General features: G+C 44.7%; 1 protein-coding gene across 3 annotated transcripts in view; it reads left to right on the top strand.

Moving 5' to 3' along the window:
• The window catches only part of LOC137616310 (deoxyribodipyrimidine photo-lyase-like), a 107,680-nt gene that overhangs the window by 84,247 nt on the left and 8,468 nt on the right, over positions 1-14,965 (top strand). For all 3 annotated transcript variants that reach the window (XM_068345956.1, XM_068345958.1, XM_068345957.1), the window contains exon 10: positions 10,121-10,280. In XM_068345956.1, the coding sequence (XP_068202057.1) occupies positions 10,121-10,280 (160 nt within the window). The remainder of the gene's footprint in view (positions 1-10,120; positions 10,281-14,965) is intronic.

Here is a 14,965-nt window from a genome sequence, read left to right as displayed (position 1 = left end):
TGGTAGACTTTCCCAGAAGTCTTCCTCTAAGAGTAGACCTTTTACGTCAGCCACACGTAAAGAAGGTACACCAAAGCCTCCACGCTCTTCGTCTGACTGCCTTCAGACTATCGAAAGACTCTCGAGAGCTAGAGGCTTTTCGAAGGAGGCAGCCAGTGCGATTGCAAGAGCGAGGAGAGCTTCTACCATTAGAGTTTACCAATCGAAGTGGGAAATCTTCCGAGACTGGTGCAAGTCAGTATCCGTATCCTCGTCCAGTACCTCTGTAGCCCAAATCGCCGATTTTCTCTTATACCTGAGAAAAGTTCGCTCCCTTTCAGCTCCCACGATCAAGGGCTACAGAAGCATGTTGGCCTCGGTCTTCCGGCATAGAGGCTTAGATCTTTCCAACAATAAAGATCTGCAAGACCTCCTTAAGTCTTTTGAGACCTCTAAGGAACGTCGTTTGGCTATGCCTGGGTGGAATTTAGACGTGGTCCTAAGATTCCTCATGTCAGACAGGTTTGAGCCTTTACATTCAGCCTCCCTGAAAGATCTCACTCTTAAGACTCTTTTCCTGGTGTGCTTGGCCTCGGCTAAAAGAGTCAGTGAGCTTCATGCCTTCAGCAAGAACATCGGTTTTTCAAAGCCACTTGTTCTCTTCAGCTTGGTTTCCTAGCCAAGAATGAGCTGCCTTCTCGTCCTTGGCCTAAATCTTTTGATATTCCTAGCTTATCAGAGATCGTAGGCAATGAACTAGAGAGAGTACTATGCCCTGTTAGAGCTCTTAAGTTCTACTTAGCTCGTACTAAGCCTTTACGAGGTAAATCTGAAGCGTTATGGTGTTCGGTTAAGAAACCATCCTTGCCTATGTCAAAGAATGCTTTGTCATATTTTATCAGATTGTTAATACGAGAAGCTCATTCACACTTGAGTGAGGAAGACCGATCTTTGCTTAAGGTTAAGACGCACGAGGTTAGAGCTGTAGCAACTTCCGTGGCCTTTAAGCAAAATAGATCTCTGCAAAGTATCATGGACGTGACCTTTTGGAGAAGCAAGTCAGTGTTCGCGTCATTTTATTTGAAAGATGTCCAGACTCTTTACGAGAACTGCTACACACTGGGTCCATTCGTAGCAGCGAGTGCAGTAGTGGGTGAGGGCTCAACCACTACAATTCCCTAATTCCATATCCTTTTAATCTGTCTCTTGAAATGTTTTTTAATATTGTTTTTATGGGTTGTTCGGAAGGCTAAGAAGCCTTTCGCATCCTGGTTGATTTGGCGGGTGGTCAAAGTCATTTCTTGAGAGCGCCCAGATTAGGGGTTTGATGAGGTCCTGTTGTATGGGTTGCAGCCCTTGATACTTCAGCTCCTGGGAGTCTGTCAGCATCCTAAGAGGATCGCTGGGCTCCGTGAGGAAGACAGACTTACAAGGCAGAGTAGCCTAATCGTCTAAGTCGACTTCCTTACCAGGTACCTATTTATTTTGGTTTTGTTATATTGATAACTGTCAAAATGAAAAAACTCTTAGCTTATACGCTGTAAACATTTTTAACTCTGGTCTCTACCCACCTCCTTGGGTGTGAATCAGCTATTATATATTCACCGGCTAAGTTAAATATTTAAAAATGATATTTTAATCATAAAATAAATTTTTGAATATACTTACCCGGTGAATATATAAATTAAATGACCCTCCCTTCCTTCCCAATAGAGACGCAGCGGGACGAGAAGAATTGAAGGTTTTGTTTACATTCGAGAGTGGTATCTGGCCGACAGTTGGCGCTGGTGGGCACACCCGCAACCTGCATAGCGATCGCTCGCGAGTTTTTTAAGTATGTTGTCTGTCGAGCCGCAGAGTTGCAGCTATTATATATTCACCGGGTAAGTATATTCAAAAATTTATTTTATAATTAAAATATCATTTTTCAACTAGAGTTGAAGCTTAGCAAATAATAATAATAATAGTAATCCTTTTCTTATTCCAGTGCTTTTCATTAAGAAATTGACAAAGGTAACTTTGTCAGTCTCACCTGCCTCAATTGAAATCCAACATTTTTCAGTGTGATGTCATCATTCATTTGGAATTCCAAGATCTTTGTTAGCAGATGACCTTCTAACATATATTTGAAAGATCCATAGCTTCACACTGTCCATCACAACTACATTTTAGTTTATTTCATTATGTTATCTTTAACTTTAGCTTGTTCCAACACGGAGTACTTACCTCAAACTACTTTCTTAGGAGTATCTGGGATCTCCTCCCATCCGACCAGAATTTTGTGTAGTTTACCCTACTCCTGTTTTCTATGCGGGGTAATCTCTGGCGGAGTGATACGCACTCAGAGACGACCCGGGGTTAGAGAGCATGCTTGCTCAGGTCTCGATCTCCAGTAAGTTTTTGGTCGCGTCGGCGTTAACATCCCGACGCTCTCTCTTAACCCAGTGCGACCCTTTGTGTCTCATGCGGTCCCCACGTGGTCCCTTTGTGTGCTTCCTTATCCTTTCCCTCTGTGTTCCTGTGTCTCGCGGTGTCTTACTAGTGCGTTATGGAGCATCTCCGTCGTTGCCCTGGGCCTGTGGTTGGCAAATCGTGTGGCGCTTTCCTCTCTAAGCCCGAAGTTGACCCGCACTCCTTGTGTTCTTCGTGTAGGGGCAGTGTGTGTTCCCCCACAGCCACGTGTCTGGAGTGCGAGTCCTGGAATGAAGTGCAGTGGGTGCGATACGGCACTAAGAAGAAGAAGGCCTCTCGACGTTCTCCTAGGAAGACCAGTGTATCTTCGCCTCTCGCTTCGCCCGGCGTCCCGTCGGACAGACTCTCTCTCCCATCTTCCCTTACCCAGTGTAGGGGTCGAGGTAAGTCTGTTGCGGGAAAGCAGCCTGTGGTCCTTCCCCAGGAGTCTGATTTACCTGACAGTGGGATTGTGTCTTCGATCCAGGCAAGTGGGGGGCCTGAGGGAGGGGCGGGTGTGTATCCGGGGGACGAAGGCCTGGTGAAAGCAGGTCCCGTCTCGTCGGACAATCCGATGTGGTGTAAAACTGCTGCAGTCTCTTCTCCCGCCTCTTGGGCAGGTTTTTCAGGTGCGTCAGCAGTCGAGGGTGCCGCCGAGAAGGAGGACTCGCTGCCGTCAGACACCCTCGGAGGGGCGCCTCCGAAGACACCCTTCAGGTCTCCCCTGAGGACATAAGAAGAGTTTGAGACCTGGTTCCCCAGCGAGGAGCTCCCCTGCTCCCTTCCAACGCCTTCAGCTACGTTCCCGGCTGACTTCATGGAGCCTTTGTCGCCGACCGAACATCATGTAGAACCACCAGCAACGTGGTGCGATTCAGGCCCTTCAGCAAGGTCCTACAGGTCCTCGGGCTCCTCGGTCGAGGCTTACTCCTACTCCTCGGAAGACGGAGCCCCGAGGGACCATAGGAGACGGCGAGATAGGTCCCGCAGGAGGCTATCTTGCTCGCGGTCCCATTCAAGATCCCGCCACGTAAGTAGACGTTCTAGATCCCCCAGGAGAAAGTTTAGGAGAAGCGTTTCGCCGGAGGAAGAATGGGTGTGAGTCTCCATCCCCCCGTAGCCAACTCCTGGGGGCTACAGCTGTCGCGGGCACCTCGGGATGGCGCCCTAGGTCCCGCTCACCGGTAGGTTTTGTCTCCAGCAGTAAGTATGACCGACGGAGGGACTCGTCCCATCAGGCACCAAGGGACAGGCTTAAGTCCGCGAAGGTTCCGACTCCATCTGCCCAGCAGAGAGAGTCGCCCCTTCTGTCTGGCAGCCGCGTCCCGGCCTCAAGATCTACGATGCATCATCCGGAGCGAGAGAAACCCCTTTCTTCGACGAGCAAGCCCGCAGACCCCTGGTCCACCGGAAGAAGGGATAAATCCAGGACAGAGGCCTCCGTTCCAGCGGCGATGCCCGTCCTACTGCCTGAAGCGAGGAGACTGGACCACTCCAGGAAGATGCCTCCTCCACGTACGACTCCCCCCGTCGAAGGTCCTCCGTCACGAGAACTAGGACGCCCAACGGACAATGTAGAGGACGGGGAAGAAGGTTGGCCAGCGGAGGTTTCTGCATACAGGAGTGTGATAGGCCTCATCAGACGGCACCGTAGGCTGGACGAACCGGAGCCCTCTACTGACGAAGTCTGGCTCTCGAGCCTCAGCAGGCTGGTGGATCCGCATGTACAACAGAGGCCCTCGCTAGCCCTCCTTTTAGCTAAAGATGTGAAGCTAGGATTGGCGCATGTTAACAAGATCGTGGCCAACCATGTGGAAGCTCCCAAGAGCCAGAGCGCCGCTAGACTTATCCAGGGCCTGAAGACAGTCCCGGTTCTACCTCCCGGAAGGACACCGCGCGGGGCCCTGTGCAGTGGAACCAGCAGTCGCCATCTTGGGACTGGGTGCAGCAGAGGAGAGGGCTACCACTGCCCACGTTTTTTTTCTCCCCAGTGGAGACTTCCATGATGGAGGAGCTGTCCAGGGACTTAGTTCACATGTCGTCGTGGCTGGATTGGGGGGCCTCCACGCTGGTAGGGTTCCAGTCCTTGCACGACCTCTCAATCCCAGAGAATCAGGCCTTGCTGAAGGAGCTGATTAGCTCGGGAAGTAAGGCCCTGAAGTTCCTTTCCTATCAGTCCATAGCACAAACAGACTAGTAAGGCGGCTCCCTGACAGGGAAGCGAGGTCCCTGAGGAGCCTTCCACTGTGGGATGACTCAGTCTTCCCCCTCAGGGAGGTGGAAGAGACAGTGGAGAGGGTGAGGAAACTAAAGGATGCGGGAGAGCCGAGGGCCCCTCCAGCAAGAAGACCCACCCATAGAAGGACACCCTCTGACGTCCCTCTCCCCCTCGCGCCTCACCTAACCAACCCAGGAGAGACGCCCCTTCTACATCCTGGCAGCAACCTTCGCAGCCCTCCCGTAGGGGAACGTTGGCTGCGCAGTCAGCCTTCAGGCCCTCCTATTCAGCCGCCAGAAGAGGTCGTTCGGGCCACGCCTCTCAAAGGAGATAGGGAAAGAGGCCCCCTACTCCTGCCAAAGCCTCAGGTGGGGGGATGCCTCAAACATTCTTGGCAAGCATTGCGGGACCACGGATCGGACCCGTGGACCGTGACAGTCCAGAAAGAAGGATACAGGTTGCCCTTTCTGGTGGACCCCCCACCTCTGATACCAGATCTACAGGTTGAATGGTTGGCACCGAAGGACCCCTTGAGAAGGACGGCCCTGTAAGAAGAGGTCTCTGCTATGCTGGCGAAAGGGGCAATGGAACCAGTCAAGAACCCAGGTCCAGGGTTCTATAGCAGACTCTTCCTGGTGGAGAAAGCGACAGGGAGCTGGAGACTGGTCATAGACCTCTCAGCCCTCAACAGGTTCGTGTGCAAGACCGACTTCAAGATGGACACTCCGAAGTCGGTCCTAGCGGCCTTGAGGGAAGGAGACTTCATGATGTCCATAGACCTCAAGGATGCATACTTCCAGGTCCCTGTCCACCCCTCCAGCAGGAAGTACCTAAGGGTAAAATGGGGTACCCAAACGTTACAGTTCAAGACCCTCTGCTTCGGTCTGCCCTCAGCCCCTCAGGTCTTCACGAGGATCTTCGCGACAGTCTCAGCCTGGGCACACGAACAAGGCATCCGCCTGATTTGGTACCTGGACGACTGGTTGTTGCTTTCAGGCTCAAGGGAAGTACTGAGGGGGCAAGGCGCGAAGCTCCTGCAGTTCTGCAACGTCCTGGGTATCACCATCAACCTGGCGAAGTCCCAACTGATACCCTCCACCAGGATGACCTACCTCGGGATGGTCCTGGACTCCCGGTTGGCGAGAGCCTTCCCTTCCAGGGAGATCCTACGGCCCTTCCTGTCGGATCAGCCCAGGAGAGCCAGGGACTGGCAGAGGTTGATTGGCCACCTCGTGTCATTGGGGAAGCTACTCCCACAGGGGAGACTCAAACTCAGGGGAGTACAATGGAACCTGAAGGAGGCCTGGAACCAGAGAGACTCCCCACACAAGGTGGTCCCGATGTCCCCGGAGACGAAGGAGGTCCTCGAGTGGTGACACGACAGATCGAACACCCTCAAGGGATTGCCCTTCGCGGCCGACCCTCCGGAGATGCTCCTGTTCACGGACGCATCCAAGGAGGCTTGGGGTGCTCATCTCCTCGACAGCACAGCGAGAGGAAGGTGGGTAGCCGAAGAGAAGAAACTACACATCAACGTACTGGAAATGATGGCAGTGCAAAGGGCGTGCCTAGAGTTCGTTCAGAGGCTCAGGGGAAACACCGTGGCACTGATGTGCGACAATGCCACGATGGTGGCCTACATAAAGAAGCAAGGAGGGCTAAAATCGAAGGAGTTGTGCGGCCTCACGTTGGAGTTCCTGGAATGGGCCGAAATGGAGCAGATCAAGATCTCGGCCAGATTCATTCCAGGGAAGAGGAACGTCCTGACCGACGGCCTCAGCAGAATGGGTCAAGTGGGGGGGTCCGAGTGGTCCTTGCACCGAGAAGTGGCCAAGACTCTGATGCAGAAGTGGGGCTCGCCAGTAATAGACCTCTTCGCCACGAGGCTGAACGCACAGCTCCCCGTGTTTTGTTCTCCTGTGCCAGATCCGGGACGCCTTCCAGCATCCTTGGGACAACCTCGATGTTTATGCCTTCCCTCCCTTTGGAATGCTCAGGCAAGTCTTCAACTGGGTAAGGAGAGCGGACAACCTGTGGATGACTTTGGTAGCGCCCTGGTGGCCGGAGAGAGAGTGGTTCGCGGATCTAAAGGAACTGGCGCGCCTTCCACCTTGGCCCCTTCCGGACAGATCAGACCTTCTCCGGCAGCCACACTTCCAAAGGTTCCACGAAAACCCGCGGTCCCTCTGCCTTCACGCGTGGAGGCTATCGAGTGTCTCCTGAGGAAGGAAGGGTATTCGGCGAAGACCGCAACAAGGATGTCAGGTTACCTGAGACGGTCGTCAGCCGCTGTGTACCAGGCTAAATGGTGCGTCACGAAGAACATCAAGCCGTTGAAAGCCTCCATCCCGGAGATAGCGGACTTCCTAGTCTATCTCAGGGAGGAGGTAAATATGTCCATCCCAGCCATTAAAGGAGTCCGAGCCGCCCTAGGACAAGTCTTCCTCCTGAAGGGCATCGACCTGGGTTCCTCCAGATACCTCTCGATGCTCATCAAGAGCTTCGAGCAGTCGTGCCCCCCTCAAGCAGTTAGGGTGCCCCAGTGGGACGTGGCTAGAGACCTGAAGATGCTGTCAGAACCTCCCTTCGAACCCCTAAAGGACATCTTGGACAAGGAGCTCACCCTCAAGACAGTTTTTCTGTTAGCACTGGCATCAGCAAAACGGGTAGGGGAGCTTCATGGACTTTCATACGAGGTGTCACACTCGAAGGGCTGGCGTGAAGCTACCTTCAGGTTCGTAACATCCTTCATGGCCAAGACCCAGAACCCAGCAGTCTGGGACCCTAAGTTTGAAGGATTCTCGGTGCCGGCAATCCCACGTTCGGACAACCCGAGGGACTTGCGGCTGTGTCCTGTCAGAGTAGTACGGAAGTACTTGGAGAGGACAGCCAGACTTAGACCCGAAATCAAGAGTCTGATCGTTTCTTCAGGATTAGTAAAGAAACCAGTCTCCAAAAATACGATCTCCTTCTAGCTACGGCAAGTGATCATGAGAGCCTACAGTAGTGTAGGGATTCCTATTCCGGGTAAGCCTAGACCCCACGACATCAAAGGACTTAGTACTTCGTTGGCTTTTGAGAAGAACTTGGCAGTCAGCCAAATCCTGCGGGCGGGTACTTGGGCTAGTCAGTCAACCTTCACAGCTCACTACTTGAAGGAATGTTCGAGGAGGTCCCTGGACGGATTTTCTCTCTGTCCCGTCATTTCAGCGCTTCAAAAGATTTAAAGGTGTAGCCCCAGGGAAACCACGGGCAATAAGTCCAAGAGACACAGGTTCCTTCCTTACCCCCCCCTGTTCCCTTATTACCTTCCCTGAAATGACCCTGAAATCCTTTAACTTCCATGGGATACATCGTCAGTGAATGGATACTTCTCCAAGGATTTTACAGAGGTGAGTTACGTAGACACTAAGATAGTTTTTTGGGTAGTTTTCCCTATTTCTCGTGTTTTCTCTCCTCATCACGGTCTCTGGGTCCTGTGGTACACTCCCACCTCCTAAGGTAGAAGTCTCCTAAGAAAGTAGTTCGAGGTAAGTACTCCGTGTTGGAACAAATCACAAATTTTAAGTATTTTGTATTTTTCTTAACAGTACTTACCTCGAACTACTTTCGAGTGCCTTACAGGACTTAATAGAAATCTATCTGTCAAAACTTACTGGAGATCGAGACCTGAGCAAGCATGCTCTCTGACCCCGGGTCGTCTCTGAGCGCGTATCACTCCGCCAGAGATTACCCTGCATAGAAAACAGGAGTAGGGTAAACTACACAAAATTCTGGTCAGATGGGAGGAGATCCCAGATACTCTTAAGAAAGTAGTTCGAGGTAAGTACTATTAGGAAAAATATTAATTACTTAAAATTTGTGATATTTTATTAATATGTAAATCCTCAACAGTTTGTCACAAAAAGAAAGAGGAGGCATACTGATAATGAAAATTACATTATATTTCTAGGAAAAAAAGCACATTCATATGTAGTACTTTACTGAATTTTGTTTATATTATTTTGCACGGCATATATAACTGAATTCGTCTGGTTAAGTTTCTTGTTTGATTTTGTTTGAGTTTTGTTTGCAAGAAATGGGTATATATTTATATAAAGTTTTCTATTAAGTAGTTTCCAGTTGACATGTGAAAGCTTATGACCAATTACATGCAATATGATAACCTAATTCAAGATAGATTTTGGTAGTAATTTTATTTTTGTGCAATGAATAATCAACTCTAATGATGTGCTATGTTGTGTTCTAAATATTTTTATAAGGTACTATTATTAGTAAGGATAATATTGTATATTGAGTCTTAGATTAACTATTTCATTGTAGTAGTAATGTTGTTAAATTTTATATATATGAAGAATCTTTTTTACTATCTTGTACTTGGTTAGGGAAATTTCACTTTGTCGCTGGCTGAATATTTATGGAAAAATAAAGTATAATTGATTTTAGTATTGCTTTAGCATAGCAGGAGTTATGTTATGGAAAAGGTTTGTGTTATTTATGAATTATAATTATTTCTATGACTCCCCTGATGTTCATATTGCATCTTCTCCAGAAGCCTAGTTTAATCAACACTTACCCATAAGATTTAAAATTTTTTTAAATGTTCCCGTTTTCTTTTGCTTCAAATCATATATGACCTTAATTTGATCATAGAAGCGCACAGTGAATTAGATGCAAAAATCATCAATGCTTCAGAGTGAAGATGCTTGATATTTGCAGCACTGCTACTTCATAGATGTTTGTAGAAATTTTTGAGTGGAAAATTTCTAGCAACAACTCAAGGGCAGACCAAATACAGTAGGCGTTTTTAAAATATTATCTCACAGAGCCAATCTAAAGTACTGTATTTTTATTTTTAGTTAACAATTTAGAATCCCGTATCTCAAACCGCAATTTAATTTTTTATCAAAGTAAGCTACACAAGTATTCTAGACCAGGTTTGTAACCGTAACATCGTTGCATTGCTTCTACTAGAATTTATCCCCCTTATTCCTTCAGTTGCATCCCACCTCTAACAGTTTGTGGGAGTCAGAAATATGAACATCTAAGGAGATTCTTAGAAATAATTAGAATTTTAATGATAAGATGTACTATTTCTATACTCACCTGATGTTCATATACATTTCCACCCTCCTTCCCACATCGGCTACTCATAGCATCAAGAGGAGGAATAATTTTGACATTGAAACTGAAATCTGTATGTCCCATGGTGACAACCTAGGGTTCCTATCACTTATGATAGAGGGTTCTGTTTATTTGTTAAGGGCATATATTGTTTGACGTGAAATGGGGAAATTGAAATTTTAAAAAGTTTTTATGGGTAAGTGTCAATTATAATAATCAGGTTTCTGGAGAAGCAATATGAAGATCAGGAAGTATAGAAATAACAATTTTATCAAAATTTTAATTTTCTTGTGTAAATTAAGGTAATATTCATGAGAAACTCATTTTTTTATTTCTTTTAATCTTTAGATTCAGCTGATGAAACATGGGAAGATGCATGGATATGTGCGAATCTACTGGGCAAAAAAGATTTTAGAGTGGTCAGCCAGTCCTGAAGAAGCTTTAGCCACTGCAATATATTTAAATGACAGATATAACTTGGATGGTCGTGATCCAAATGGATACACTGGTTAGTACATTTGATCTTCATCCTAATTTCTTTAGTGTTCATCTGAATACTGTACATATTTTTAGCATTGTAAAAAGGATATTTTATCCAAGGTTTTGGTGTTTATACATAAGTGCAAACTGGTTTTAAAGAAACAAAACTTTAATTTGTCAAGTGACTTATTGGGAGTAATATTTACTTTATATATACTTTGTGTTAGGATAGGAAATGAAGTGAGTGATTGGTTTCTGGTGAGAGTGGGGCTGAGACAGGGATGTGTGATGTCGCCGTGGTTGTTTAACTTGTATGTTGATGGAGTGGTGAGAGAGGTGAATGCTCGAGTGCTTGGACGAGGATTAAAACTGGTAGACGAGAATGACCATGAATGGGAGGTAAATCAGTTGCTGTTTGTGGATGATACTGTACTGGTTGCAGACACAGAAGAGAAGCTTGGCTGATTAGTGACAGAATTTGGAAGAGTGTGTGAGAGAAGGAAGTTGAGAGTTAATGTGGGTAAGAGTAAGGTTATGATATGTACGAGAAGGGAAGGTGGTGCAAGGTTGAATGTTATGTTGAATGGAGAGTTACTTGAGGAGGTGGATCAGTTTAAGTACTTGGGGTCTGTTGTTGCAGCAAATGGTGGAGTGGAAGCAGATGTACGTCAGAGAGTGAATGAAGGTTGCAAAGTGTTGGGGGCAGTTAAGGGAGTAGTAAAAAATAGAAGGTTGGGCATGAATGTAAAGAGAGTTCTATATGAGAAAGTAATTGTACCAACCGTGATGTATGGATCGAAGGTGTGGGGAATGAAAGTGATGGAGAGACAGAAATTGAATGTGTTTGAGATGAAGTGTCTAAGGAGTATGGCTGGTGTAGCTCGAGTAGATAGGGTTAGGAACGAAGTGGTGAGAGTGAGAACGGGTGTAAGAAATTAGTTAGCAGCTAGAGTGGATATGAATGTGTTGAGGTGGTTTAGCCATGTTGAGAGAATGGAAAACGGCTGTCTGCTAAAGAAGGTGATGAATGCAAGAGTTGATGGGAGAAGTACCAGAGGAAGGCCGAGGTTTGGGTGGATGGATGGAGTGAAGGAAGCTCTGGGTGATAGGAGGATAGATGTGAGCGAGGCAAGAGAGCGTGCTAGAAATAGGAATGAATGGCGAGCGATTGTGACGCAGTTCCGGTAGGCCCTGCTGCTGCCTCCGATGCCTTAGATGACCGCGGAGGTAGCAACAGTAGGGGATTCAGCATTATGAAGCTTCATCTGTGGTGGATGATGTGGGAGGGTGGGCTGTGACACCCTAGCAGTACCAGCTGAACTCGGTTGAGTCCCTTGTTAGGCTGGGAGGAACGTAGAGAGTAGAGGTCCCCTTTTTTTTTTGTTTCTTTGTTGATGTCGGCTACCCCCCAAAATTGGGTTAAGTGCCATGGTATATGTATGTATGTATGTATATACTTTGTGTTAAACACATCTCTAATGAGGGATAGTTTAGCCAGCATTACTTTCATTTGGTATTTGCCAAGGAAATTCCATAAGATTGCTGTGCCTAGTTGTTCAGTGTTGTATGAACTTGTATTCAAAGATGGAATGAGGCACAATAGGTATAATTAACAATTATCATCATGCTTATTTATTTTTAAGAGACCCTCTCACTATTCTTGTTTTGGTTAATTGGCAAACTCATGTGAATTCATCTGTCAAGATTTGAGAATCAGGAGATTTTACTGTTGTGAAATACAGATTTTTCTTGTACTACAGTTGGTTCAGTTTGAAGGCTACATGGAATTTCATCCTATGCATTGAATCATAGTCTTATGCCCTATTTAATGGAAAAGATTAATGGTATAAAAGTGATAACCATAAACTATATTATGTGAACGGTAAATAACTCTTGAAAGGAACGATTAGTATTGATTATAGTATGCGAGGTATCAGTAGAATATTCAGTGGTCATTACTTAATGACTAGTGTCCAACATTTCCATGAAGGGAATCGGTATAAGTCTTGCTAATATAATCTTAAGTGAGATTTGATGAGTTTCTAAACCTATACGACTAAATTTTTGGGCTATATGCAGTCTCGGCACATTATCATCTGATGCACTCCCAGGGTATTTTCCATCACTCTTTTTTCAACCATGGCTTGCTAGTGATAGAAATGAATGTCAAGCAATTGTGACATGGTTCTGATAGGCCCTTTTACTATCGCTGAGGTAGCGGCAGTAGGGAAGTCAGTATTTAAAGCTTCATATGTTGTTGAAGATGGAGGGGTGTGGGCTGTGGCACCCCAGCAGTATCAGCCAAAGTTGGCTGAGTCTCTCGTAAGGCAGGGAGGAATGATGAGAAAAAAAAATCCCCCCTTGTTTATTTTTATGTCGGCTACCTCCTAAAATTGGCAGAGGTGCCATGATAGATATAGATAGATATATTAATGATAATGATAATTGATAATAATATCTAATGATAATTAATGGTAGATATAGATAGATAGATTAATGATAATGATAATTAATGATAATATCTGATGATAATTAATGGTAGAAGTTTTTAAGAATCTAGATTGGGCAAATATAGGATTTGACATTAATGAGAAATACCTTAACAAGTCGAGATTTGATGATGACATAGTTCTATTTAGTGAGTCGTAGGAGGAATTGGAAAAGATGGTAGAAAATTTGACTATAGAAAGCAGAAATATAAGACTGAAAATGAATGAGTAAAACATAATGTTCATTGTAAATGTTGAAAGGAGATTATTAATGAAAATACATACTTAGGGGAGACAATAATTGTTTCCCCAGGACATGATACCAAAATTAGATAAAGGATAAACAGGGGATATAGAGCTTTTGTTAAACAAAATGAAATTAATGAAAATTGAAATGCCACTTTCTCTAGAAAGAGAAGAATTTAATCAGATGGTCCTACCAGTGTTAACTTATGCATCAGAAACTTTGAGCCGTACTAGATCCTTAGAACATACGCTAGTTATAACTCGAGGAGCTATTGGAAGAATAATGATGGGAATAACACCTATTGATAGAAAAAGAGAAACATGAATATGAGAGCAAATTAAAGTAGAGGATAGTTTAATAACATGTAAGAAAAAGAAATCGACATGGGCAGGGCATTTAATGAGTGACAGATAATAAATGAACATTACGGATAACAAAATGGGCCCCTAAAAATTGTAGAAGAAGCAGGGAAGGAAGAGATGTTGGAGTGACTAGCTAAGAAAAGTTGGGGGTATAGGCTGGCTGGCATAGAAAGACTGTAAACAGATGCTAGTGGAAGGTCATGTCGGAGGCCTTTTTCCTGCATTGGAATAGTAATAGCTGATGATGATAAAGGAAGCAAAAGTATTTACATGTGACCTATAACCAATTTTACTAGAAATTAACATTGTTGCAATAATTGAAGGAGATATGGTGAATCTTGAATTTTTATTTTTTTCTGGTTCAAGAAGTGTCATAGGTGCTTTAAAAGGTTATACAGTATACATAAGTACCAATGGTATTACAAATTAGAGAGCTCCTTAGCAAATTTTATTTTTAAGGGATAAATATTATAATATGCTGGATTCCACCCCCATGTTAGAATTGTTGGTAATGGAAAAAGCAGGTGATGTTGCTAAATCAGCAATAAATTTACCACAACTTAGAATTAAACTCCCTTTTTAAGGATTATGTACCACAATAAAAAGAATTAAACTCCCTTTTTAAGAATTATGTACCACAATAAAAAGAATTAAATTCCCTTTTTAAGGATTATGTACCACAATAAAGTATTTTATTGAATACAGAGCTCTTAGAAGACAAGGAATTTTATGTTTGTCAGAAAACTGACATTTTATAGGATTCTGAGAGTTTTTGTTTATATGATTTTAACATTTTTATATAACACATCTGGTAAGTAAAATTTAAACTTCTATTGATAGCAGATTTTATATCTTATTTTTTATCACTAATATTTATTTTATATTATATTTTTCCTCCCGAATGTATACAGGCCAGCTCTGTAAGAGTCTAGTTCGTCTGGTAGAGCTGGATAATCTCCCCCTTTTAATAAGTAAAATCAAGTAATCTACTTTGGAATCATTTGCTATTCTAGAGAATGGAATATATTTGACAATCAATAAATAGATACAAAAATGTTCTGTTTCATACAAAAGCCCATTTTATATGAAAGCATAAAGTTGGTGTACTAAATGAATATAAGGAAAAAACTCCTAAAGGATCGAACGAATATAAAAGACGGACGAACTAACGAGACAAAGGGCAGAGGCGAAAGAAAGAACGGGGACGCCGCTCATATATAAACACTTCTAAATAATAAAAACAAAGATGACACTGCCCAATCTCGTTAAAAACTCATGGATAAGGTACTTAACTTCGATGGGGTATCTTGGGAATCGGCCATCGAGAGAAAGTTGATGATAAATCCAATGAAACACACGAAATAAAAAACTTGGACTTAAATCAAACAGGTGCTTGAAAGGAGTGATGGGCAAGCGTGGGTTGAGTTAGTAGTACTGGTCTGCGAGGCAGGGGAGGTTGAACGGCACCTCACTATTGGGGGATTTCGAAGAGGAGAAATCTAAATGGTACGAGACCTCTGGTATTTCGCCCCAGTCTATACCGACACCATTAGGTGAGCGAGCTAGTTCAACCTAGCATTCCTTTACATTTTTTCTCTGGTAATATTAGCAGTTA

Source organism: Palaemon carinicauda, chromosome 22 (genome assembly GCF_036898095.1).
Source record: "Palaemon carinicauda isolate YSFRI2023 chromosome 22, ASM3689809v2, whole genome shotgun sequence".
In the NCBI taxonomy this organism is placed as follows: domain Eukaryota; kingdom Metazoa; phylum Arthropoda; class Malacostraca; order Decapoda; family Palaemonidae; genus Palaemon; species Palaemon carinicauda.
The sequence above is the reverse complement of the archived record's forward strand: the minus strand, read 5'-3'. Positions and strand labels throughout refer to the sequence as shown.